Source organism: Cheilinus undulatus, linkage group 8 (assembly GCF_018320785.1).
Source record: "Cheilinus undulatus linkage group 8, ASM1832078v1, whole genome shotgun sequence".
NCBI lineage: Eukaryota > Metazoa > Chordata > Actinopteri > Labriformes > Labridae > Cheilinus > Cheilinus undulatus.
The window spans coordinates 51,007,357-51,031,155 of NC_054872.1; the positions used below are offsets into that span (position 1 = coordinate 51,007,357).

General features: G+C 42.2%; 1 protein-coding gene across 4 annotated transcripts in view; it reads right to left on the bottom strand.

Annotated features, from left to right (window-relative positions):
- Window positions 1-23,799, bottom strand: part of si:dkey-22o22.2 (neural-cadherin) — a 220,855-nt gene that overhangs the window by 55,053 nt on the left and 142,003 nt on the right. For all 4 annotated transcript variants that reach the window (XM_041793004.1, XM_041793006.1, XM_041793005.1 and 1 more), the window contains 5 exons: window positions 21,095-21,262; window positions 10,600-10,849; window positions 5,307-5,434; window positions 2,915-3,101; window positions 2,515-2,658 (listed from right to left, as the gene is read on the bottom strand). In XM_041793004.1, the coding sequence (XP_041648938.1) occupies window positions 2,515-2,658; window positions 2,915-3,101; window positions 5,307-5,434; window positions 10,600-10,849; window positions 21,095-21,262 (877 nt within the window). The remainder of the gene's footprint in view (window positions 1-2,514; window positions 2,659-2,914; window positions 3,102-5,306; window positions 5,435-10,599; window positions 10,850-21,094; window positions 21,263-23,799) is intronic.

Sequence of the window (23,799 nt, forward strand, 5' to 3'; positions counted from 1 at the left end):
CTCCCGTGAAAGAGCTGATATAGGTTTGCACCAGTGATCTGATTAAAGAGCATCAGGACCCACAGCTCAGCAGCAGTAGTAATAAATGCAGAACGGGGTCCTTATGGATCCAAGTTTAATATATATGCCACCTCTACTGGAAGCGTGTTATTATAGGAGATAAATTCAGGCAGGGATAGCAGGCAAACGCTGGATGTGATCAAATTAATCAGTGATACTGATACCTGTGGCTCTGGAGCCACATCTGGCTCTTTTGTGTCTTAATTTTAAATACTATTTCCCCAGAAAACCTTACAAAAGGGAAACCTTTTGCCCCTTTTCACCATTTTTTTGCCACTTTTTGCCCATTTCAGCTACCTTTTGCCATTAAATAACCCATTTAACCCTTTTTTTGGCCATTTTGCGGTTTCTTTTTGCCACTTTTCCCCCATTTTTCCACTTTTATCCCACTTTTGCCCTTTTTCACCATTTTTTTTGGCACTTTTACCCATTTTAGCTTCCTTTTGCCAATAAATACTTATTTTTTCCTATTTTTGCCCATTTTCGCAACTTCTTTTTGAAACTTTTTACCAACTTTGGCCACTTTTATCCTATTTCAGCCCTTTTTTTTCAACCATCTTTGGGACCTTTTTGTCTAAATGAGCTACCTTTAGCCATTAAATACCACTTGTTTTCTTCTTTTTCAAAATTCTTGCCTATTCTTTTTGCCCTTTTTGCTCATTTAAGCTATCTTTTGCCATTACATACTCTCTGTTTCCTATTTTTGTTTCTGCCCACTTCTGCCTCTCTTGACTACTTTTTGCCCATTTCAGTAACTTTCACTCATTTTTTTGCCTGGATTTTGCCACTTTTAGACCATTTTTGCCATCTGTAACTTATTTTTTTGTCACTTCTCACCCTTTTTTGCTACCTCCTGACACCTTTTCCTCTTTTTCTCCCCATTTTCACCCCTTTTCATGCATTTTTGCTGCTTTCTGGCCATTTTTGCCACTTTTCACCACTTACATTGTGGCTCTTTGGTTGATCTGGGTCGGGTACACTGATATTTATGGTCAGATCTTCCTGCAGAGGCTCTGCTCATCTGTCTGATGTGTATGAATCATAACACAGCTGTATCTGTAGGCTGCCACTGTGTCTGTGAGTCACTGCTGATATTTAAAAACTTTTCTGCACAGTCACACATCTACATTTTCTCTCAGACTTTTATTCTCACATCTTGTTAGCGTAGCCTTTCATACGTTTGGTGTACACTCATCCGTTTCCTGTTTCTATTTTTAACTCTTACTGTAAACGGCTCTATTCTAAAATCTGACTGCACCGTGAGGAAAGTTTATGGACTACCAGAGCGACAGGAAGTTGGGGATTCTCCTCAGGGATTCGAGAATATGAATCTGAGCGTGAGCAAACAGAAGAAATAATGGTTAAAGATTAAAAAAGAAAATAATAATCAGACGTCACTCTCCTCCTTCACTCACTCGGAGTAAAGAAAACCCCCGAGGCTGTGAGGCGACGCTAGCAGCCGTCATTAACACAGAAAGAAAGGGGGTTTGTTCTGTTGTTTTTTTTTTTTTGCCTCCTGCTGCTTATTGGTTTAGAGCGGAGGAGGAAGAGGAACGAGGGACAAACACAAACAAAGAGACAAACATCAAAACTGTAGACCTCAAGGGAGCAGCAGCACTCGCTAACGAGCTGTGACAGAAAGAGGAGAGGAGAGGAGAGGAGAGGAAAGAGGATAGGAGAGGAGAAGAGAGGAGAGGAGAGGGGAGGAGAGGAGAGAAGAGGAGAGGAGAGGACAGAGGACAGAGGACAGAGGACAGAGGACAGAGGAGAGGAGAGGAGAGAGTAGAGGAAAGGAAAGGAAGGGAACGAAAAAGGAAGAGGAGAGGAGAGGCGAAGAGAGGGAGAGGAGGAGAGGAGAGGAAATGGGGAGAGGAGAGCAGAGAGGAGAAGAGGAGAGGACAGAGGAGAGGTGATGAAAGAGAGAGGAGAGGAGAGAGGAGAGGAGAGGAGAGGAGAGAAGAGGACAGGAGAGGAGAAGAGAGGAGAGGAGAGGAGAGGAGAGGAGAGGAGAGGCGAGGAGAGGAGAGGAGAGGAGAGGATAGGAGAGGAGAGGAGAGAGGAGAGAGGAGAGAGGAGAGGAGAGGAGAGAGGAGGAGAGGAGAGGAGAGAGGAGAGAGGAGAGAGGAGGAGAGGAGAGGACAGAGGAGAGGAGAGGAGAGGAGAGAGGAGAGAGGAGAGAGGAGAGAGGAGGAGAGGAGAGGACAGAGGAGAGGAGAGGAGAGGAGAAGAGAGGGAGAGGGGGGGAAGACATGCACCGTATATTGAGACTGGGAATCGATCCCTCCACCAGTGCATTGAGGACAGCATCCTCAGTACCTGGATGTCTACCCACCAAGCTTAAGCAGCATCTGGATTTCTTTAAATCCTTCTAGCATTCACTGAGCTGGGTCTCCCCTGCCTCCTTCTAAAGATGCCTCAAACATGCAGACAGACAGAACATCTGCTGTGACTCACCTTCGTCCTCGTCGTTGGCAGTGACGGTCATGAGGACATAGCCGACCTCCTTGTCTTCTTCCACGCTGACCTCGTACACCGGCTGGGGGAAGGCTGGGGCGTTATCGTTTACATCAGTGATGAAGATCCTCACGTAGGCCGTGTCTGAAAGAGGGACGGATTCAGGATCAGATTATCTTAGACCCACCTTTTCAAGCAGTCTCAGTGTGGTTGTTTGGTCTGACTGACACAGAAACTTTCTTTAGTGAACCAAACAGGTTCGGTGTATTCATGTTTGTTTGAGTTATTCACCCAAGAACCCCAAAACTTGTCTGTCATTTTCAGTCAGAAAACACTCAAGAGGGGACAGAGTCCTTTAATCTGATGCCCACATAGAGGTTTTGTCAGTGTCCCCTCTTACCAGTGTTGGGTTGTCCCTGTTGGCCTGGTCTGGCTGACTCGGAGCCGTCCTGGGACTGGACCTCTATCAAATAGGACGCCTTCTGCTCTCGGTCGAAGGAGGCTCGGGTGACAATGATGCCAGTTTTCGAGTCGATGCTGAAGAACTGCGAGTCTCCGCTCTCGTCTTTAAGGATCACATAGTGGATCTGAAATTAGAAATAAGAAGCAGGTAAAGATGACAGGCCAGGTTTACACGGAAAGATCCACCGGGATCAAGATTGTTCTTCATTTTCATTATCAAATGATTTAAAAACATCAGATTAGAAGAGATATCACCTCAAATGTGATCTCCACCTCCTTCTACATCTTCTTCAAAATTGTTGTAAATTTCCACCAGATGCATGATGGGAAATAATCTCAAAAGGAATCGTATTCTAGTCTTGTAGTTAGTGACACACAGTATTTGAAAAATCTCAGTCTGAGACTAAAAACTCAACGGCTTGCTGACAGATTGTCTTTAGATGTGAGAGGGTCTCAGATGTCAGTCTCGTTTGGGTGTTTAAAAGGAACCCTGCATGATCGGAGCAGTTCATCTTGTTGGACAGATATATTCAACATAGATAGATGTATCTCTCATATACACATTGAACTAAAAAACTCACGAGATATCTGCGTTTTGAGTAATTTCAGTTTATAAATTCACCACAAGGCCGCCATGCACTGGGACGTCACACTTCCGCAGAGCTTGCAGTTCCTATGCAGTGACCGCTGTTGCAGACTGGCAGCCAGAGTTACGGCTGCATCTCAGAGCATGTCTCACGCACGGGGAATTCTAAAATTTGAGGTCTCTTCTATTTTTTATTTGCACCACGAGCCGTTATCTGTCCATCTAGACAGGAAAATGATAAATACAGAGCCATATTTACCTTGTATAGCAAATATTTACATCCACATTTGCAGAATTTGTTTGAAATCAGTTTCTTGATGAACCAGATGAAGGTCGCAAGCTAAATGTGTCTGTTTAATAAAACTGTTCCCCGAACTTCTACTCTTTATGAAGCTTTCCACACAGTTCAGGCAAAGATAAACACAGAACCAAAGCACTTCCGGTTTGTGCTTTTCAAAGTAAAAGTCCACTTTAGCATTTCGTTGGAGAAACTCTGTTTGTACATGCTGCTTTCATTTTGAAAAGCTGCTTTTATTTTGAAAAGCTTTCAAGCTTTGAAAAGGTAAAACGTAGGAGGAATGACCAAGAGGGTCACAGAGCTTTGACAGCTGGGAGACCAAACTAACATGCAGTAAACTCCTGTCTGGTATGAAAGCTGTTATGGCAGCAACAGCTGCAAGCAGAAAAAACGTCTGAAAAATGGTTAATAACAATGGCGAAGATTGCTGTGCACTGTGACGTCACACGGACCAAAACATGTCGGCCTCCTGGTGAGTATATGAGCTCAAAATTACTCAGCTGCAGATATCTGGGATATTTAGTGAGTTTTTTAGTTCAATATACATTTGAGAGATGCAAATATCTATTCAACAAGATAAACTTCTCTGATCATGCAGGGTTCCTTTTAAGAGTTTTAACAAAGTCCCCTGGTGTAAGTCCAGCCATGAGGATGGGACAGAGAGTCTTTGCCTTAAGTGGCGGACTTCAAGTGTCTCAGGTTGCTTTCACATCCAAAGTCCGGTTCGTTTTGGTAGTGTGTACGCAAACGAACTACGCTCGGGCACCGGGCCCGGGTTTACTTGGGGAGGTGGTCTCGGGTGCGATTCAAGTGGATTCAAGTGGATTCAAGTGGATTCAAGTGGGGGGAGGGGATCGTGCTGCGGCGCAGTTCCAATCAACTGGGCCTAATTTGAAAGTGCCCTCAGAGTCTTGTTCACAGGTTATGGGAAGATGGAGCAGAGATTGACAGACAGACTGGGGGTCGTGTTGGCAGTGTCGGAGGTGTTGTGCTGGACCATCGTGGTGGGGAGGGAGCTGAGTCAAAAGGCAAAGCTCTTGTTTTAAGTTCTAATCCTCTCCTACAGTCATGAACTTTAGGGAGTGACCAAAGAGAAGTACATCGTGAATACAAGCAACTGATATCAGCTTCCTCTGATGGGTGTTTGGGCTCAGCCTTGGAGACAGGGTCTAAAAGGTAGCAGTGGTTCTAGGATGTGATCTGAATGCCTCCTGGTTGCCTCCCTTTGGAGGTCTTTTGGGCACATCCAATAGCAAGGAGACACCGAGATAAACCAGAATTTACTGGAAGAATTACATCTCCTCTGGCCTGGGAATTCCTTGGGACGCCCAGGAGGAGGGGGAAAGTGTTGCTGGGACCAGGGATGTTTGGGTTTACTGCCACCAAACCTGACCAGGAATAAGCTGAAGAATGGATGGATCTAAGGAAACCACCATCTTTCCTCACCTTGCCATGTAGACCAGAGTCCAGGTCTGTTGCAGACACCTGAGCCACCGACGTGCCGATCTCTGCCCCTTCAGGAACCGTGGCCTCGTACGTGGACGACAGGAAGAAAGGAACGTTGTCATTCACGTCTGAAAATCAGAAAAGGGAGAAGCAGCTATGAACGTCTAAATTCATCTTTTTGATTGTTTTTGCTGTTGGCAGTGAAACATGCAGGCTGTCATTTCCACAAAGCTGATTAAAGTGGATTAAAGACTGACGGAGAAAAGGAAAGAAACCAAGACACAAACAAGAAACAGAAGTGAAAACAGACAATCAAGTTTGCAGTTTTTGCAACATTTACACCAGTAAAGAGGATTAGAATTTAAAGATCAGCTACAGTAAAATAAAAAAAGAAGAATCAGTCAGTCCGAGGCTTCAGACGTCCATCAGAACGTGAAGCCGGACTGAGTCTCCCCTCACTAATGAAAACAGACTTATTATTGAGGAATTATCCTCCAAACACCATGAAGAGTCCACAAAGCAGCTTGTCAGCTCACTTTCAAGCTCCGCTAAGCCAATTACAGCGTCCGATGTGGGTTTGTTCAAAGCCAATCAAAGTCAGGAAGTGTTTTCTCCCCTTGCCTTCGCTCCACCCGCCTACAGTCGCTGATTGGGAAATGAGTCACTGTTGGAATGAGGCGGCGTGGCGCTCACACATCCAGTCACTGCTGTTTTCTTTCTTTCTTTAACTGCAGGGACGAGCCGGGATATGAACTTCACTTCATTATTCCTCCAGCAGAGTCGCTCATTATAGAGCTGCAGCCGTTCTCACATTACTGCTGCTTTCCTCTGTGGGTCACAGTGGAACAATCACTTCTTTATGACAGAGAGGGGGCCGCTAATTTAACCAGAGTCACAGAAGAAGAAATGAACTTGAAGAGCTGGGTTTAAAACTGAAAGTGCAATAAAAAGATGCAAATACTAGGATCAGTTTCATCTATTTATAAACACCAAGACAAAAATCCAGCAGACCTGACTGGAAAATAGGCCGACAGTTTGGCTGAGCTACTTTCTTTTTCATTGAAACAACTGAAAATACCCCAAATCTATGGAAACATTTAAAAATGGCATTCATTATTGCCAATGTCAAATACTGGTGTTAGCTAAAGTTAGAAGTGATGTGATCACTTCCTGAGCCATGAGTCTTAAACATCCTTAAACCAGGAGTCATCAGCTGTATTAGTAGGGGGGCCAACGTTCAGAGGAACTTATAAGAACTTTCTGTCTAATAAACAAATTATTGTCAAAATATTTTATTATCTCGTAAAGTCAGCCTTTAGCTTTGAGATCACCTATACTGCAGCCTGCCACAATGGGGCAAATGAGATATTTTTGCCACATTTTTCTGGGGCAGTATTGCTCTTCATCACTTGGTATGATGCTGGACCATGAGGGAAAAGACAAAAAATTAAATAATAATTCAAAAATGACAACAACAACAACAAAAAAAAAAAAAAAAAAGACGAAAAAAGCACAAAAAAAGCTAACAAAAAAGATGAAAAAAATATAGAAAAAAAATCACAAACTAGAGTAAATAATTGACAGAAAATGAAGAATAAAATTCACCAAAAATCACAAAAAGAGGAAATAATTGAAAGAAATGAAGAAAAAAATAAATTAAAAAAATCACAAAAAGAGGAAATATTGACAAAAAATGAAGAAAAAAATTTAAGAAAAAATGACCCAAAAAATAGAGAAAAAAAATCACAAAAAAGAGTAAATAATTGACAAAAAAGACAAACAAAATTCCCTCAAAATCACAAAGAAGAGGAATTAATTGAAAAAAAAATGAAGAAAAAAAAAAAAGAAAAAATCACAAAAAGAGGAAATAATTGAAAAAAATGAAGAAAAAAATAAAGAAAAAAAATCACAAAAAAACCAGGAGATAATTTACAAAAAAAGGGAGAAAAAAATGAAAAAAATCACAAAAATTTGATGCAGAAAATGGCAGCTTTAGTCAAGAAAATCTGACTTATATGTGCTAATCACTAACCACAACATAATGGCTAACACTTGGATTTATGGAAACAAATCAAAAATTGAGTCATACTTGAGAAAAAAGTTAGTTTTGGGCAGTTTTTTAAATAGCTGTGGTTATTTGAATAAAAGTAAATAGGAGAACATTTTTTCTCCTTACAATTTCTAAAATTATTAATCTTCTGGGGGCCCGACAAAAAGCTGTGGGGGGGCCTGATGTGGCCCTTGGGCACCAGTTGATGAGTGCTGTGTTAAAACATTGGTTCCCAACCTGGGGTTTGGGACCCTCCAGGAAGGGCGCCAAAGATCCTAGAGCTGGCTTTGTCTGTTCTGAGGCTGCAAAATCAGATTTGAAAATATTGACTAAAACATGATAAAGCAGTTATCAAGTATTTTATACAAAGTTCTTTAGATAAGAAGAACATGCTGAGGCCTTTATTTTTTATCAGTGAAACAATTAAAATCTACATTGACTGTTGATGGCAGCGTGTCACTTTTACTTCTCTCTTGGGTCCTGGGGAGCTCGGCTTTTTTAGGTAAATGTAGGAGAGGCTCCAAAGAGAAATGACTGGGAAACACTGCTTTAAACATCACTAACACAGCCTTCAGTATGCTGCTGAGTGTGATGTTCACAGTATGGACTTCAGCAACGTCAATCAGGGCCACATACAAGCCCTTGGGATTTGAGATAATTTGCAAGTTGCAGACATGATGATTTACACCTTTGACAGATGCAAACAAGAGTCACTGCAGTGTTAATGGAGCTCTGACATTAAAAGAAAACATTACAGGCAGTTTTATTTTTAAAAAACACAAACTCAACATAGCTTTTACAGGATAATTGAAGTACGGTGGTGGCTGATATGGTATTGCTGGTAAAATTTATGTCCCTTACTCTCTCATCAGTAAAAGCAGGGCCAATGCTACTCACAGAGAGCATTCTGACTGCCTTTTAAACTCTTCAACTATGAGAATACATCGACGATTACATAGATTTTTCTTTGTCACAGCATCATTCCGCCTATAGTACCTTATACGATTACAAAGCTGGTGGTTATACCACTCACTGGAATAACAGAAAAGCACTTAACCTGCCAGTTAAGCAGCAGGACGTGTCCTCGACTATAATTTAAAGCTTTAATGTGACATTATTAATAGTACCATTTATGAAGAACATGGCCTGGATTGGCTGATCCTGGCCCCCTACCATAACTACTTCTTCTGTGCATGTTTCCTATAACCATTTAGAAAAAGTGCATTTAAAATCATGATGAAAACTTTAATAAAAAGACTCAAATTTTAGTCTCAATGTCTTCTTTCGTTTGAACTGAAACACTTCCTTTGGCGGACTGCATGGTGGTGCAGGGGTTAGTGATGTTCCTGGTTTGGTTATCCCACTCTGGGTACTCTGGCTTCCTCCCACCACCAGAGACATGCTCTTCAGGTTAAATGGAGACTCTAAATTGGCCGTAGATGTGAGAGTGCCTGGTTTGTCTCTGTTATAACCCTTTCCCGCTGGCCGAAAAACCCGTTTACACATGCAAACAGTTGGCTCCTGTCTGCAGCGGGAAAGGCTCTGATCGGCATTCAGACCCGCGTTGACTGACCCTGCAATGGACACGGGTTTTTATCGGCTCGCCTCCAATCGGCTCCAGTGGGAACGTCACACCTGGGTGAACGTGGGACGTGCCTACGTCACAATATCACACCCGTAACTTGGGGCAACAAGAAGACGCCGGCAGCTGAGGGACAAGCATTGTTTTTTTTTTGGACTCAGCGTGTAAGAATTTTATTTGTGAAATGGCAAATCCTTTTTTCCTCGTACAGATTTAGCGCAGACAGCCTTTAATTTCTCCTGCCTGCCTTATAAAGCGCAGTGCGTCCTGTCCGTGCGCCGCTGGAAAGAGAGCCTTTTCAAACGCTATAATCTATTAACCTTTCATTCTTTTTGATATTACTTGCCTGTTGTGATCTCATAGGTCCTTTTTGGTGTTGTTGTTGCACAGAAACTTTATTCTGTCTGCTGCGCTTTTAAGCCTAAAGTGCTGGAGGAGGCAGGAGTTTAAAGGCAGAAGTTTTGCAGCACAGCAGCGCAGTTTAACGGCGCATATAAACACAAAAATGCCCACGTCATAATGAACATATCCGCTGAGATTTTTTTTTTCCCCAGGGACAGATTTAGCTCATTCAGCCTGTTAAAATCTCATGGATTAGCTCATAAAGCACTGTGTGTCCTGTCTGTGTGCAGCTGGAAAGAGAGATCCTTTTCAAGATATAATCTATTAACCTTTCATTTATTTATTCACTGCATTATTTGCCTCTTGGAAATGATCACATCGAATCTCTTTTTTTGTTTACTACACAAAAACCAACGTGATGACAGCTTGACGCACAAGAGGACAAAAACAGCCATGCAGCTCGTCTGCTGTTGATCAGACCCGAGTCTGCTGGCAATGGGAAAGGAGCCACTTGCCGATTGTTAGCGGATTTACCCGCGTTTAAAAAATCCCACTTTTACACGCTAATTTTAGTGGGAAAGCGGTATTAGTCAGTCCTGTGACTGACTGGCAACAGGTCCAGGGTGTACCCTGCCTCTCACAAAATGACAGCTGGGATAGTGTCTAGCCCAGACAGGATAAGCGGTGTAGATTATGGATGGGTGGATAGACCGAACCCTTCCTCAGGCCCCTTGCTATCTATTTTTTTGTACTATGGTTCACAAAACGACTAGACAAACTAAAGATGCAGGCAGCACTGAATAGGCCTTTGCATTTCTGTGCATCAAGGTGTTAAAACTGCAGGTGTGTAGCAAAAGTTTGGCAACTCGTACAGTGTGCTCCAGCACAGCAAAGAGGCCATGTAGATCCTGCAGGACTGCCATTAAATCAAACACTATGAGCACATTGTAGTTTGTATATGAGATACTACTGGCGGTCAATCCTGGCAGAAATCCTGTTGGGATTTGGGTACAGGTCTAAGAGATTTTTGACTTCGTTGAGTTTTTGCGATTCTTTGGGTTGAATAATAATAAGAGTACCTTCAAATTCAAAGGGATCCTTACTCTGAGGTTGGAGTCATAATTATTCAGTAGATAAAGGGAACAACATCTGCATCTAAACAAAACCAAGGTTTATTTACAGTGACTCCTTGTCATTAAGGATGTACATAATTATCCAGCTAAACCATTAAAGTGAACATCCTTGTTACCTAAAAACATTCTTAAGAGCTTCTAAAATAAAAGTAAGGAAAGCACACAAAAGCAACCATGACCTCTCACCTGTCACGTTGACGTAGACGGTGGTAAAGGAAGCAAGCGGTACAGCCGCGACGTTCTGGACTCGGACCCTTAGCGTGAAGAAGCGAGTCGTTTCGTAGTCCAGGTTCTCGGCCACCAGGATGGACGCTGAGCCGTCTGCCCGGTTTGGCTTGATGTAGAACCGAACCGGCATGTTGGTCTCTGGTACCTGACCCTCCTCCAGGTTGTACGTGACACGGGGGTCACCAAGTGGGGATGTGGCCTTGATGGTCTGATGGAGGAGACAGAGGAGAGTCTTCTGATTAAAACACACTCATGGTTCCTCAACTATGAAATCAGAAGCAAATAAATGTGACTGGTCTGATGGACATCTTTCTAAAGTTGGTGGATTCCTGATTTGACTTGCAGTTTCTGCAGAATATTAACAGGATGCATCGCTCACAATGAACTCATAAAGCAGAGAGAATAATCTCCAGCTCTGCTCAAACACTGCAGCAGAACAAGACATAACAATAACTCCCACATGTCATTACCATCGAGCTCAGAATAGAGCCACAGAAGAAGAAGGCTCTGTCCCGCTCTGTGATGACATCATTTTACCGCACAGCTGTTTGCTGTCGGCAGCCAACCGTTCATCATCAGAACGGCTCCAACGGCTTTAACGTCTCCCAGATCCATAAACCATAACACTCCACGGAAATATGACAGGCAAGATACACAACCGCGCTGCAAAGAATGCAGCGTTTCAACGGACAGAGCTGCACGTCGGTCCTTGTATGGACACAGAGCACTGAAGGGGGGAGGTCCAGAACTTTCTGAGTCCTAAAAAGGGTTCAGATTCAGCTTTGTTTATGTTCTTTGTGTAAAAAACAGCAGTTTGGATGTGTTGTTGTGAGGAGAGCAGCAGCAGAGGTTTTTATATTACTCTCTTGGCTGCAGTTGGCGCTGACCTTAGACAGCGCGTGTGTGGATGTGTATGTGTGAGCTTTTAAAGCTCTTGTTCTTCCTGACCACACACTCCAGCCTCTGCAGGGAAGGATTGTGTTTTCCACGGCTGACTGATGCTACTTCAATTTAATGTACTGAGAGTAAGGGTATGACCTGCACAGTTCCAGGCACATGAGTGCACACAGATTCCTTGTACCATATACTATCAGTCCTAAAGGACAGGAGTTCTTCTAATGAATGCATCTTAGACAAACAGAACTGATTTTCAAAATAAAAGCACAAGATTAAATGTCACAGGAACATTTCAGACTCCTTATTGATGATCAAGGCTGTGATAACAGATGATTTCCTCCCTGTACTTCCTGTATGAGTGCATTTTTAGCTACAGGACTCAGTTTTGATGACATAAAAAGGTGCTGAGTACTTTCAAACATGTCCATTTACAACCCCAATTCAAAAAAAGTTAGGGCACTGTGTAAAATGTAAATAAAAATATCATAGACCAGCGTTACTCAACCCAGTTCAACCAAAGAGCCAAATTGATGAAAAATACATTTGCGAGAGCCCCAATCTAAGTAGTGAAAAGTGGCAATTAAAATAAGTTAAATGTGGCAAAAATGGTCAAAAAGCAGCAAACACTGGGGGGAAAGTGGCAAAAATGGGTGGGGAGTGACCAAATACTTACTTATTACTTACTTATTAAATTATACAAAAGGTGGGAAAAATTTGGAAATAAGTGGCATTTAATTGCATAAGGCAGCTTAAATGGGCGAGAAGTGGGAAAAATAGGCAAAAAATAGGCAAAAATGCAGGATAAAAATGTCAAAAAGGGGAGAATATCGACATAAAGAAGTGGCAAAAAGGGCTTAAAGTGGAAAACACTGTGAAAAAAGTGGCAAAAAAGGGCTGAAAGTAGAAAAAAATGCGTGAAAAGTGGCAAAAATGTTGCAAAAAATGAGTGAAAAGTGACTAAAATGGGAAAAGTCAGAAAAAAGGTGGGAAAAAATGGGCAAAAACTGGCCTTTAATTGCAAAAGGCAGCTTAAATGGGTGAGAAGTTGGAAAAAAGGCATAAAATCGCAAAATACAGCATAAAAATGTCACAAAGGGGAGAAAAGTGACAAAAAGAAGTGTCAAAAATGGGCTTAAAAAGCAAAAACTGAGAGAAAAGTGTCAAAATGGGTGAAAAGTGGCAAAATGGGTGAAAAGTGGCAAAAATGGACAAAAATCAGAAAAGAGTGGCAATTAATTGCAAAAAGCAGCTTAAATGGGCAAGAAGTGGCAAAAAAGGGCAAAAAAATGCAAAAAGCAGGATAAAATTTTAAAAAATGGGTGGAAAGTGACAAAAAGAAGTGGCAAAATGGGCTCAAAAAGGTAAACACTGGGAGAAAAGTGGCAAAATTATAAGTTACAGGCGGACAACATTCCTGTCCCAAAACTACATCAACTGGTCTCCAGATGTTTACAGACTGTAGTGAAAAGAAGATGGGCTGCTACACAACGGTAAACATGACCCTGCATATTCATGTTTACACAGCGCCCCAACTTCTTTGGAATTAGGGTTGTAGATGTTATTGTTGCTTTGATTACATCACACTGTGATCAGAATAATCAATATAAATGGAATAAGACCAGTTAAATAGTTAGCACATTACCTAACACAGAGGGAAACTTCAGCCAGGCTCCATTAAAGAGAAACATTCCCCTTCATACGTCTCCATTGTTGTTTCTGGAAGAGTTGACATGTTTCCTCACAGAAACACTGAGTGAGAAACGCTGTCTGCAACTTAAAACACCAAAACCCTCTCAGCTTTCTCTCTCAGTGACCAGAGCAGCTCACAGAAGACTCTTTCGCTTTACCAGCCACTCAAGAAGACACCATCATAAACACAGCTGCAGACAGAAGCAGAGCCTTTTCTGCTAATTCTGAAAATACTGGTTAAAGGGGCAGACATCCAACTCTCATTCTCTGTCTTTCAGCTCCTTCTGGGTCATCCTAGGGCCCTGACTGGTTTGAAATGCCAGGTAAAAAGCCCCGGAGGAGTCTTGAATGTGTTAGAGTTCCCACTGAGAATATTGGCATGGCTCTGACTTCAGTTAGTGGAGGACTGGATGGCCACACCACTGGTTCTCCATTCTGCTGTAACCCCCTACAGACTCCCCTGGAGACGAGGAGGAGAGTCCATAAACACATCAAGGCTCGATAGGCCGACTGCCGTGACCAGGCAGTCACCCTGAAGGGGAGTAAAGTTAAGGAATCTGCAGCCAACCAGTGGTACAACACCCTACCTCTGATACAAGGTTAAGGCTCCACACTCTGCAGAGGAAGTTAGCATGCACAGCTCTGGAAGTAACCTAAGCCTTGCAGACGGATGCAGGACATGAACGGATGGCAGAGCTTGTAGTTGGATAAATCCTGTGCCAAAGCCGGTCAGGAGAAGTGCAAAAACATCGCTGCCAGGAGAAGCTTTCATTATGGTTCTGAGTTTTTAGTTGGATAAAGAAATGTGCTCCACTTCTGATAAAACAACTAAACCCAGCCTGTTACTATAAAACACTCACGCTGAAGGCAAGGAAAAATGCAAAAACATCTTTTCTGTCATGAAAAGCTTTCAGTGCTGCTCTTTATAAAGAAATATGGTCCAGTTCTGATTAAACTGCCACTATACTAAAGCTACAACATCATTAGCAGCTAGTGCTAACGAGCTACAGTCCAACTAAACTTTACCGCCTCCGTCCCCTCAAATGCTGCTGATAGGTTAGACCTGTTTTCAGACCTGGCACAATGGCTTCAGATTGGAGCTTTTGATGGATTTTTTCCCACCATTTTCCCTTGGAGCCCCGCCTACATTTACTTCAGAAAAGCGGATCCCCCTCAGCTTAAGAGAGAAGAAAAAGTGACACACTGCTGCCAAAAATCATCATGGATTTCAACTTTCAAAAGATAAAACCCTAAAAAATGCCTCTTTCTTATCAAAATACCTTTGTACAAACTACTTAACTGCTTTATCATGTTTTAGTCAATATTTGCAAATCTAATTTTAGCAGCCTCAGAGCAGACAAAGCCTCCCTCGCTCACAGAGATTTGTCCAGATTCTCTGAATCTCTGATGATATTATGAACTGTAGATGGTGGGATCCTTAAAGCCTTTGCAATTTCTCTGCATTTTTTGACTCAGTTTTTTAAAGATTGGTGAACCTCTGCCCATCTTTCCTTCTTATCTTTACTACTTCTTTAAAATGCTAATTTCATACCCAGCCAAGTGTCTGACCTGTTGCCAATTAACTTAAATTAGTTGCTCCTGCAGCTGTTTTTCATTAGCACTGCTTACTTTATGTTGCTGCCATCAAATTTACAATGAGTTACTATTTTTCCTGAAATTATAAACTGTCTCAGGTTAACATCTTATATGTTTTTCATGTTCTATTGCAGTGTTACTCAACCCTGCTCAACCAAAGTGCCAAATTGTTGAAAAACAACTTTGCAAGAGCAAGAAAAGCAAAAAACAGCTTGAAGTAGCAATAAAAATAAGTTAAAGGTGGAAAAAAAGGTCAAAATTTTACACAAATGGGTGAAAAGGGGTGAAAATGGGGAGGATAAATGGAAAAGAGGTCAGAAAAGGGTGAGAAGAGACAAATAAAATTGTTATAGGTGACATAAAAGGGTCCACATGTGGCAAAAAAAAAGAGTGAAAAGTGACTAAAATGGGCAAAAAGCAATCAAGAGTGGCAAAGATGGTAAAAAAAAGAAAAAAAAACAGGAAACAAGTGGTATTTAGTGGCAAAAGGTAGCTTAAATGGGTGAAAAGTGGTGAAAAGAGGCAAAAATGGGGTAAAAGTGGCAAAAGAAGTGACTAAAATGGGCAAAAAAGAGGAAACAAGTGGTATTTAATGACAAAAGGTCGCTAAAATGGATGAAAAAATGGCAGAAAGTTTCCCTTTTTTAAGGTTTTCTGGGGGAATAATATTTAAAATTAGGACATAAAGGGGCCACAAATACTTGTAATCACAAAAGAGCCAGCTATGGCTCCAGAGCCACGCGTTGAGTACCACAGTTCTGTTGTGAATAAATGTGGGTTTATGAGACTTGACCATCATGCATTCTGTCCTTTTACATTTTACACAGCGCCCCAACTTTTTTCGAATTGTGCTGGTAGAAAATGTGTCCTGAATTACTTCAGCCTTTGCATCTTTGGCCAGTCTAGTTTCCATCAGGTGACTTCAGTTCTATTTAAAGCATAATAATTGATGTGCACCCGTCAAACGGCGTCCGTCTGCTCCGTAGGTGAGGAGTCGTGTCAGGACACGTTGGTCCTCTCCAGGAAGCGGTCTGTTAGCGGTCTGCAGATGCGCCCGGCAGCAGGCAGAGGCAGCGGAGCGAACGGAATCGGCTCTAATGAGAGATCATCTCATTAGACATCAGTGCAGTCAGCGTGCTGAAGCTAAGCTGATCAGTGTTTGCCATCTTCTCCCACACAGATTAACGCCTGTGGAGATATCGCAGCAGATCGCTCTCAGCTGGTGGAGCGGGTGTGAGTGAACACTAGCAGCTGGGATACGCATCGGCCTGTCAGCTTTGTGCTAGTGTCGGCTAGGAGGGGGGTTACTGAGGCACTAAACAAGGAAAGTCTTTTTTTTATTATTAAGGAGAGATTCTGATGCACAATTTAAGCAGTATCAGGTCAAAGATGGAGTTGTGCTTGCAGAAAATGTCCCTCTAGTAACAATGGTGTCAAGGTGAAAGACCTGTTCACACTTTTGCAAAACACTTTATATATGCAATTATTTTGTTGTGACTCAGTACGTTTAGATGCACTGAGAAGTATAGCTATTGTTATTGCTGGGTTAACTAGACATCTGTTCATGTCCCACTGCAAAAGGACTTTTCAAGATTCATGCAGCTGTTTAATGGAGGATAAATATTCATTCTGATGAAACATCAGAGACCGTCCTCATCAGAAACAGGAAGTGGAAACTACCAGGAGGAAGTCCACTGATCATCAAGCTGTTAGAACATGAAACACACACTCAGAACCACACACACACACCACTCACAGCGTCTCCCTCCCTCTACCTCTTAAACAATGTAATTAGCAAAACCTAATTAACGCTGCTAAATTTAAAACAACACTTCCTCCTCTGTGCAATTAACACAGCAGAGGAGAGGAGGAGGGGCTGATGGGAATCTTGTTGTTATGAAAAGTCATAAAAATCAACGATAACAAAAAAATGGCATGAAGACAATTTAAGAACGGACCGAAGAAAAACAAAAACTTGAACAACACAGAACTGATTGACTCTGATTGAACAAAACCAGCTGGATTAGATCATGTTGAGACGGCTGCAGGGGTAATTGTTGCTGCAGAGATGGAGTTGCAGCTCTAACAGCCTTTACTCTTCTTGGAAGGCTTTCCACAAGAATCTAGAGTGTTTCTGTGGGAATTTGTGCCCATTCATTCTGTAGAGCATTTATGAGGTCAGGCTCTGATGTTGGACCAGAAGGCCTGGCTCACAATCTCTGTTCCAGATCATCCCAAAGGCGCTGGATGGGGTTAAGGTCCGGACTCTGAACTCATCAAACTATGTCTTTGTAGTCCTTCTTTGTGCTCTGGGGCACGTTGACCCTACTCTGTGATTTTACGTGATCTTCTGCTTCATGGCTGAGTTGCTGTTGTTCCTAAACTCTTCCACTTTCTAATAACATCACTGACAGGTGACTGTGGAATATCCAGCAGGGATGAAATTTCACCAACTGACTTATAGCAAAGGTGGCATCCATCACAGTACCATGCTTGAAGTTACTGAGCTCTTCAGGACGACCCATGACTGCATGGCTAGGTGGTTCTGTACACCTATGGCAGCAGGTCTGGATTTAACCCTCGCTCCTTTGTAATTTTAAGCATGGCTGAGGCCAGTATGTCCAGAAATCGGACCTGCAGATAAGTGTTGATGAAATAATAGTTTTCCAACATTTATTTTTTACTTTCACTGCTTCAAATTTCTTCAACAACTTCAACCTTGACCACTAAAAACAAACAAAAAAACAAAACAAAAAATCAATGTTAGACCTGTATTATTCCAGTTATTGTCCACTCTGCCTATGACTTGGATTCAGTGAGATAGCGTCCATGCTAAACAGATGAGTCTATCAGGGCCAAAAACACGCCAGTTTTACCATCCTTTTCTCGAGCCTCCTCCTCTACCAAATCATGTGTGGGCGAATGCATTTGTTCATGTTCGGTTTATTTTATGTACAGGCATAAAAAATCAGAGTATATATGTAGGATATAAATCACGAACACGCGCCTTTCCACCTCTAACCAAAATGTGACCGTGATTACGCGCATATATAAATTTACTGCATATTTGAGATATGATAGATATTCTCTCCTATTGATGGAAAGGACCCGTGCATTCTCATGCATGTCCATCCACCCAGACTGCAGAACACGGAAGTAGCATTTTGGACTGTAAACACTCCACTTCCGGGATGTCCGGTTGTAAACATAGACGCAGATTCGCACCCGAGCACACACGTAGGAGCACACAAACTTTTCCTTACACATGTGGCCCACTCTCAGACATCCATATCTAGTGGCACGAATCATTTTATTCAATTCTGATGATGTTTAGTGGATGAAATTGCGCTTCAAACACTTTGAGTCCATGGAAGAAATCCTGTATGTGCGTTGCTGGAGGGGTTAAAATGGTGCGCTGGCACTATCTGCTGGATCACTGTGGAATGGGGAAATTTAGAGCCCTGGTGACTGGCTAACTGCATAGAAAAGGTTGCTGTATGTTGTTTTGGTGCCATAGACACACAGTCCGAAAACATGTTTTGAATGGAAATCTGTTGTCCAGATTTCAGACAAACAAGGATGGATGGAGCTCTTTGGCATCAGTAGAGTTCTATGGGTAACACATTTTTTTAAAGAAGAAAAATAATAACTTTGGACAAATTTGATGCATCAATCTGTAAAAATGTGACTATCAACTCAAAATAATGATGATAAAAATGATGAATGTCCTCAAAACGGACATACTAGGATCTAAGGGTTAAAATTTACAGGTGTGGCCAAATATTTTTGTTCATATAGTGCAGGTCCTTTCTCTTGCATTTGCTTCCTATTAGTTTTGAAGACATGCACAGCTGATGCATTAAGCTACAGCAGGAGATGTGGCGGCCATCATGCATCTGCGTACAGAAACGTACCTATGGCTTAACAGACAGAAACTGTGTAGACTAACTCTGGCTTAAAACATGCCAATGCTGAGTCCCTGCAGACAAAAATAGTCTGAACTCACCCTTTAAGACTTGTTCTGTCTGGCTCTCTTCTGCTTTAACAATACACTTCATTTCCATGATTCCTTAAGAGCATTTGTTCTGTTATTATTCAGAATCACTTCACTATTATTCATTAAAATTATCAACAATTATCAGCGATACTTTCTTTAGCTGAATACATCAATCTTTGCTAATTAAAACACTTGAAGCCACAGTTTCTCTCTCCATCTTTCACCTCTTCTTCTCCTGTATTTTCCTCCCCCTCCGTCTCTCGGCCTGTCGGTTAAACACAGTAATCAAGCGTCTGTTTCTCCAAGGTGATGAGAGCCCATTGTGGCGTTTTGGCAGCAGGTGTAATTATCTCTCCATCTCACGTCAATCATGGCTGACAGATGGAGCAGTGGGCGGGACGCCGACCGATCATCATCATCATTATCATCATCGACGTCTTCGTCATAGCCATCTTCTTCACCTTCAGCGTTTTCTCTGATGATGCGGGGTCGAGGAGGAGGAGGATACACTCAGATGCACACTCAGAAACACACAGCCTTCAACTGTTTGAAACTGACTAACCTCCATGAAATCGAGCAGCTGGAGGCTACAAACTCCTCCACCTCCTAAACCAGCGGCTTAGCAAAAGAGAGCAAATTAGGATGGAGGGATCAAAAGAGGGAAAAAAGTCTGAGCGGATGCGGATGGAGTGAGTCAGGTGAGGCGGACTCAGAGCGAGTTTGTTTGCTCTGCAGAAAATGTTTGGAAGTGCTCGGGTTTAACGTGCTGACGCTGAGAGAGGAAGAAGGGACGAAAAAGATGGAGGACTGATGGAGAGAGGGATGCTGGAGAAGTAGAAGAAGAAGATTTTCCAGCCTCCTCGGGGCACACAGCACAGCAAGCAGACGGCTTAAAGAGAAGTTTTGCCTCCTGCAGAAAGATGACTGAGTCTGAGCATGTTTTTCTCCGTCTCTCATTCACATCACACTCCTCTCCTCCTTCTTAGATCTCAGAGTGAGATCTGGCGATCAGAGGAGCCGTTTAAGATTCAGGAACTTGATCAAAATATTGGGACTCATTCTGCAGAATCCCTAAGTCATGAGGAAGTCGAGCAATCAAGTTTAAACTGCTCCAAAAAACCCCATCAAAAATCCTATAACATCACATCAATGCCACCAAACATACTCAGGGGAGCAAAAAGTTTCCTGGCGGTGAGTCAGGCTGTAATAGCTGTAGGATAAACTATTAGGGTGACAAGTTGATGCTTTTGCAGGCTCATTTGAAACATCTAAGGCAGGAGTTCTCAACCTTTTCACCCCAGAACCCCCAAAATAAAGGTGCCAGACATCGGGGACTCCTACTGAAGGTGGTTGAACAGCCATGCACATTCATGAACAGTCATGTGAAGACAAGACTGCCCATAAGGGGAGATAAAAGGGCAAGCCTTCTGGGACCAGCCAAACTGGTGACCCATGAAGGTCAACAAAATCATGGTCCACTGTAAAGTTAAGCTGTGATATCTATACTTTATAATTAACCTGAATAATAACCACTCTAAAATTTGGCTAAATTTGTGTAAAGTGGCAACAGTGTAATTTAAAAAATATTCTTAGTTTTTAGGGCATCCCCAAGGTTGAGAACCACTGGTCTAAGAAACTGTGCAGAGAGAAACCTATTAAAAGGTCAGGTCAGGTACATGAGCATATGCCCATTCAGCACCAGTCAGTCCTGTACTGCTCTGGCCATCCTCCAGGTCTGCTCCAGGTCTGCTCCAGGCCCACGCCCTGTCGCTCCAGGTATCCTCCCTGCTGCCCCCTCCACAATGCATGCAGTTTCCCCCCCTCCTCATCCTCGCTCTCCTGAGCACGCCAGCATTAGGAACACGACCTAACAACGACAGGCTAAGGGCACATATTTTTGTTAGAAAAGCCTGAAAAGTGATTTTTGCATAATATGTCCCCTTTAAAGAAACTGAAAGTAGCTACTGAAATGGAGTCTGCAGGACCGACAAAACCACCAAACACACCCTTTCCACCAAGGTGGAAAGGGTGTGTTTGCCACACTCAAACTGGCTGCTAGAGAAAATTAACTTCAGTTGAAAGACACTGGCATTACCTTACACTACATACAGTGTTATTCAGATGTTTTAAACGGATCCTGAATTGTGATTATTCGTAACTGTTTTGATCAGCTACTCCAGTGTGCAGCTACAGCCGCAGCAACCTATATATCACAGTGTACCTTTTATGTCGGCGTTTATCCTTGAAAGAGCTCCGCAGCCTTCTCCTACTCACCACTATCTTGGCGTCTCTGACGGTGTTTTCCGGCACAGTGACCCAGTACTCGGGTTTCTCCCAGTGCGGCGGCTGGTTGTGGACGTTCGTGATGATGACGGTGAGATCCACGGAGCTGCTGCGGTTCCCTCCATCTGACGCCACGATCTGCTGGTTGATCCTGGACGTCTGCGGGGAGACGACACAAAGGTCATTTAGCAGAGAGAGGAAACGTCTCCTGGTGAGAATTTAATCAGAGCTGACTCTTTTATCAGCTCTCTACAGGACCGGGATCACATTTAAAGGTCAGATCTCCTGATTCTAGAGAAAAGAAGCCTCACAAAACATTTAAAAAATCAAATCAAGAAGGGTTTAAATGAAGGATAGACAGAGTGAGGGGTGGGATCTTTGTTCAATTATTGACTGAAGTGTTGTTTAAAAGATCAGTGGCAGTGAGAGGCAGAAAAGAGGAACAGTCGGCATCATTTATAGCAGACGTCTGTGTGACACTTTCACTTCAAAACATTCTCACTTCACTCTGAATCTTCTCTCTGACTGTTTGACTTCACTGTTCAAAGGAGAAAACACACAATCATAACAAAGATTAAAAATTTAACACAACAGTCTGCTTTTACAACTTTTATCTCCAAACATATGAACAGCTGCTGCCACTAGGAACAACCTTCAAACCCTGGACCAGGACTACTGTACCCCTGTCTGCTTATGCTGGCTCGTCCTATCTTTGCATAGAAAATAAAACTTTATTAAAACCTACAGTAGGCTTATCTTTGCATAAACCTGCAGATTTAAGCTCCAGGAGATCAGTCTGATTCTAACACCACACATTAAGATGATTTTGATGTCTAAAGGGAAAGGTACACAGTGATTGGTGGACATGTCGATGACGATGCATTAGCAGGGATTAATGAACAGTTTTAGACATTCAGAGATCAAGAGACTGCACTTGAAGCTGTGCATTCAAACTCTGCATTAACAGTCCAGTGACTGGCTGGTATCAGAACTCTCTGCCCCTCCTCTCATTCTAGCAACAGCCCATGCATCATCATCATCATCATCTCTGTGGCTGAGTATCCCTGCACGCTGTGTGCAGGAGCTCCCAAACGTTTTAGCCTGTGACCCCCAAATAACAGAGTCAGGGATCAGGGACCCCCACCTTCCCTTGAGAGGGATAAAGTGCACAATTCTGCACAAAGCATCATGTGCAGAAACTTTAATAACTTTAACTTACATTTACGCAGAAATATAACTTGATAACTACGTTTTTATTTCAAGTTGAACTCTTTTTTAACAATATATTTTAATAATAATATATAAAATTCAGGATTTTAAATCAGATAGGGCAAAACATTCCCCATTTCTGTGCCCTCTTTTAAGTTTATAAGCTAAAGGTTGCCCTCCTGCTTCTGTCTTCCATATCTGCTAGTTTGGACTTGAGCTGGTTTAGTGAGCTGCTTGGATGGGAAGACGAAGTTTCAGTCTTCATAAGTTGCTCCTGTATCTTAGAGGTGATTTGGCATTGTTTGTTGATTTACTCGGCATGTTTTGTCAAGGTAGCCTGCATGTTCTCCAGCTGTGTCTCTAAGCCAGGGGTCATCAAGTACATTTGCACAAGGGCCAGATATATCCTTGACAGAGTCTCTGTGGGCCAGACTTCCAAATAAAGAAAAATTAAACCAATATTTTGTTCTGATGAACATATATTTTTATTAGTATTTGTATTTTCTTTCAAATCGCAGGACATTTTTAGGCATTTCCAGTGAGATATATCCCAATATATAATGCTGTAGACCAAAAGAAAACCACTTTTAACCAATTTTTGGCACTTTTTGCCATTTTATTTCTCTTCAACTCACTTTTCTGCCTTTTCACTACATTGCCATTGGCTATTTTTGCACCATTGTGCCACTTTTAACCCATTTTGATACTTTTTGACCATTTTTGCCTCTTTCACCCAACTTTTTGCCATCCTTTAACTCCATTAAACCACTTTTCCTGCCTGTCTTATCCTTCCTTTTTCCGTTTTGTCCCATTTTTTTCTATTTTTGCCACTTTTCATTACTGTTGTCTCCATTTTTGCCACTTTTTACCCATTTTTGATATACTTTTTGCCCCTCTTTTCCTTTTATACAATGGTTTGCCAGATTTTAACCTCTTCTCACCACTTTTCCTGCAAGTTTTTGTCCCTTTGTCACACTCCACAACCCATTTGGATTTTGTTGCCCATTTTTGTCACTCTCTAACCCCTTTTTCACCACTTTATTTGGCCATTTTTGCCAGTTTTAACACATTTTTTAAATATTTACTAATAATGGCTGATAAGTGAATTTCTGTAAAAACAGATCAAATGTGAAGTCATTCTAAAACTATTTGAATATTAATTGCTTTAGTGGTGGATTTAACAGCTGCAGACATTTAAAGCCAAAAGATACTCTTAAAACCACAAAATCTTCTTTTCCTGGTTTTCTGAATTTAATGATCTTCTGGGGGCCAGACAGGAAGCTTTGGGGGGCCTGATTTGGCCCCTGAGCCACCAGTTGATGATCAGTGCTCTAAGCGATCAAATCTGTCATTAGAGTTCTTTTCAGCTAAGCTGAAGTGCTTCTTTAGAGTGGTGTCAAGTGAGGCCATTGTGAGAAGGCCCTCAGTTGTCTTCTCCTCCTCGTCGTCCATCAGTTGTTTGTCAGAAATCTTTTTTGTTGGAATGT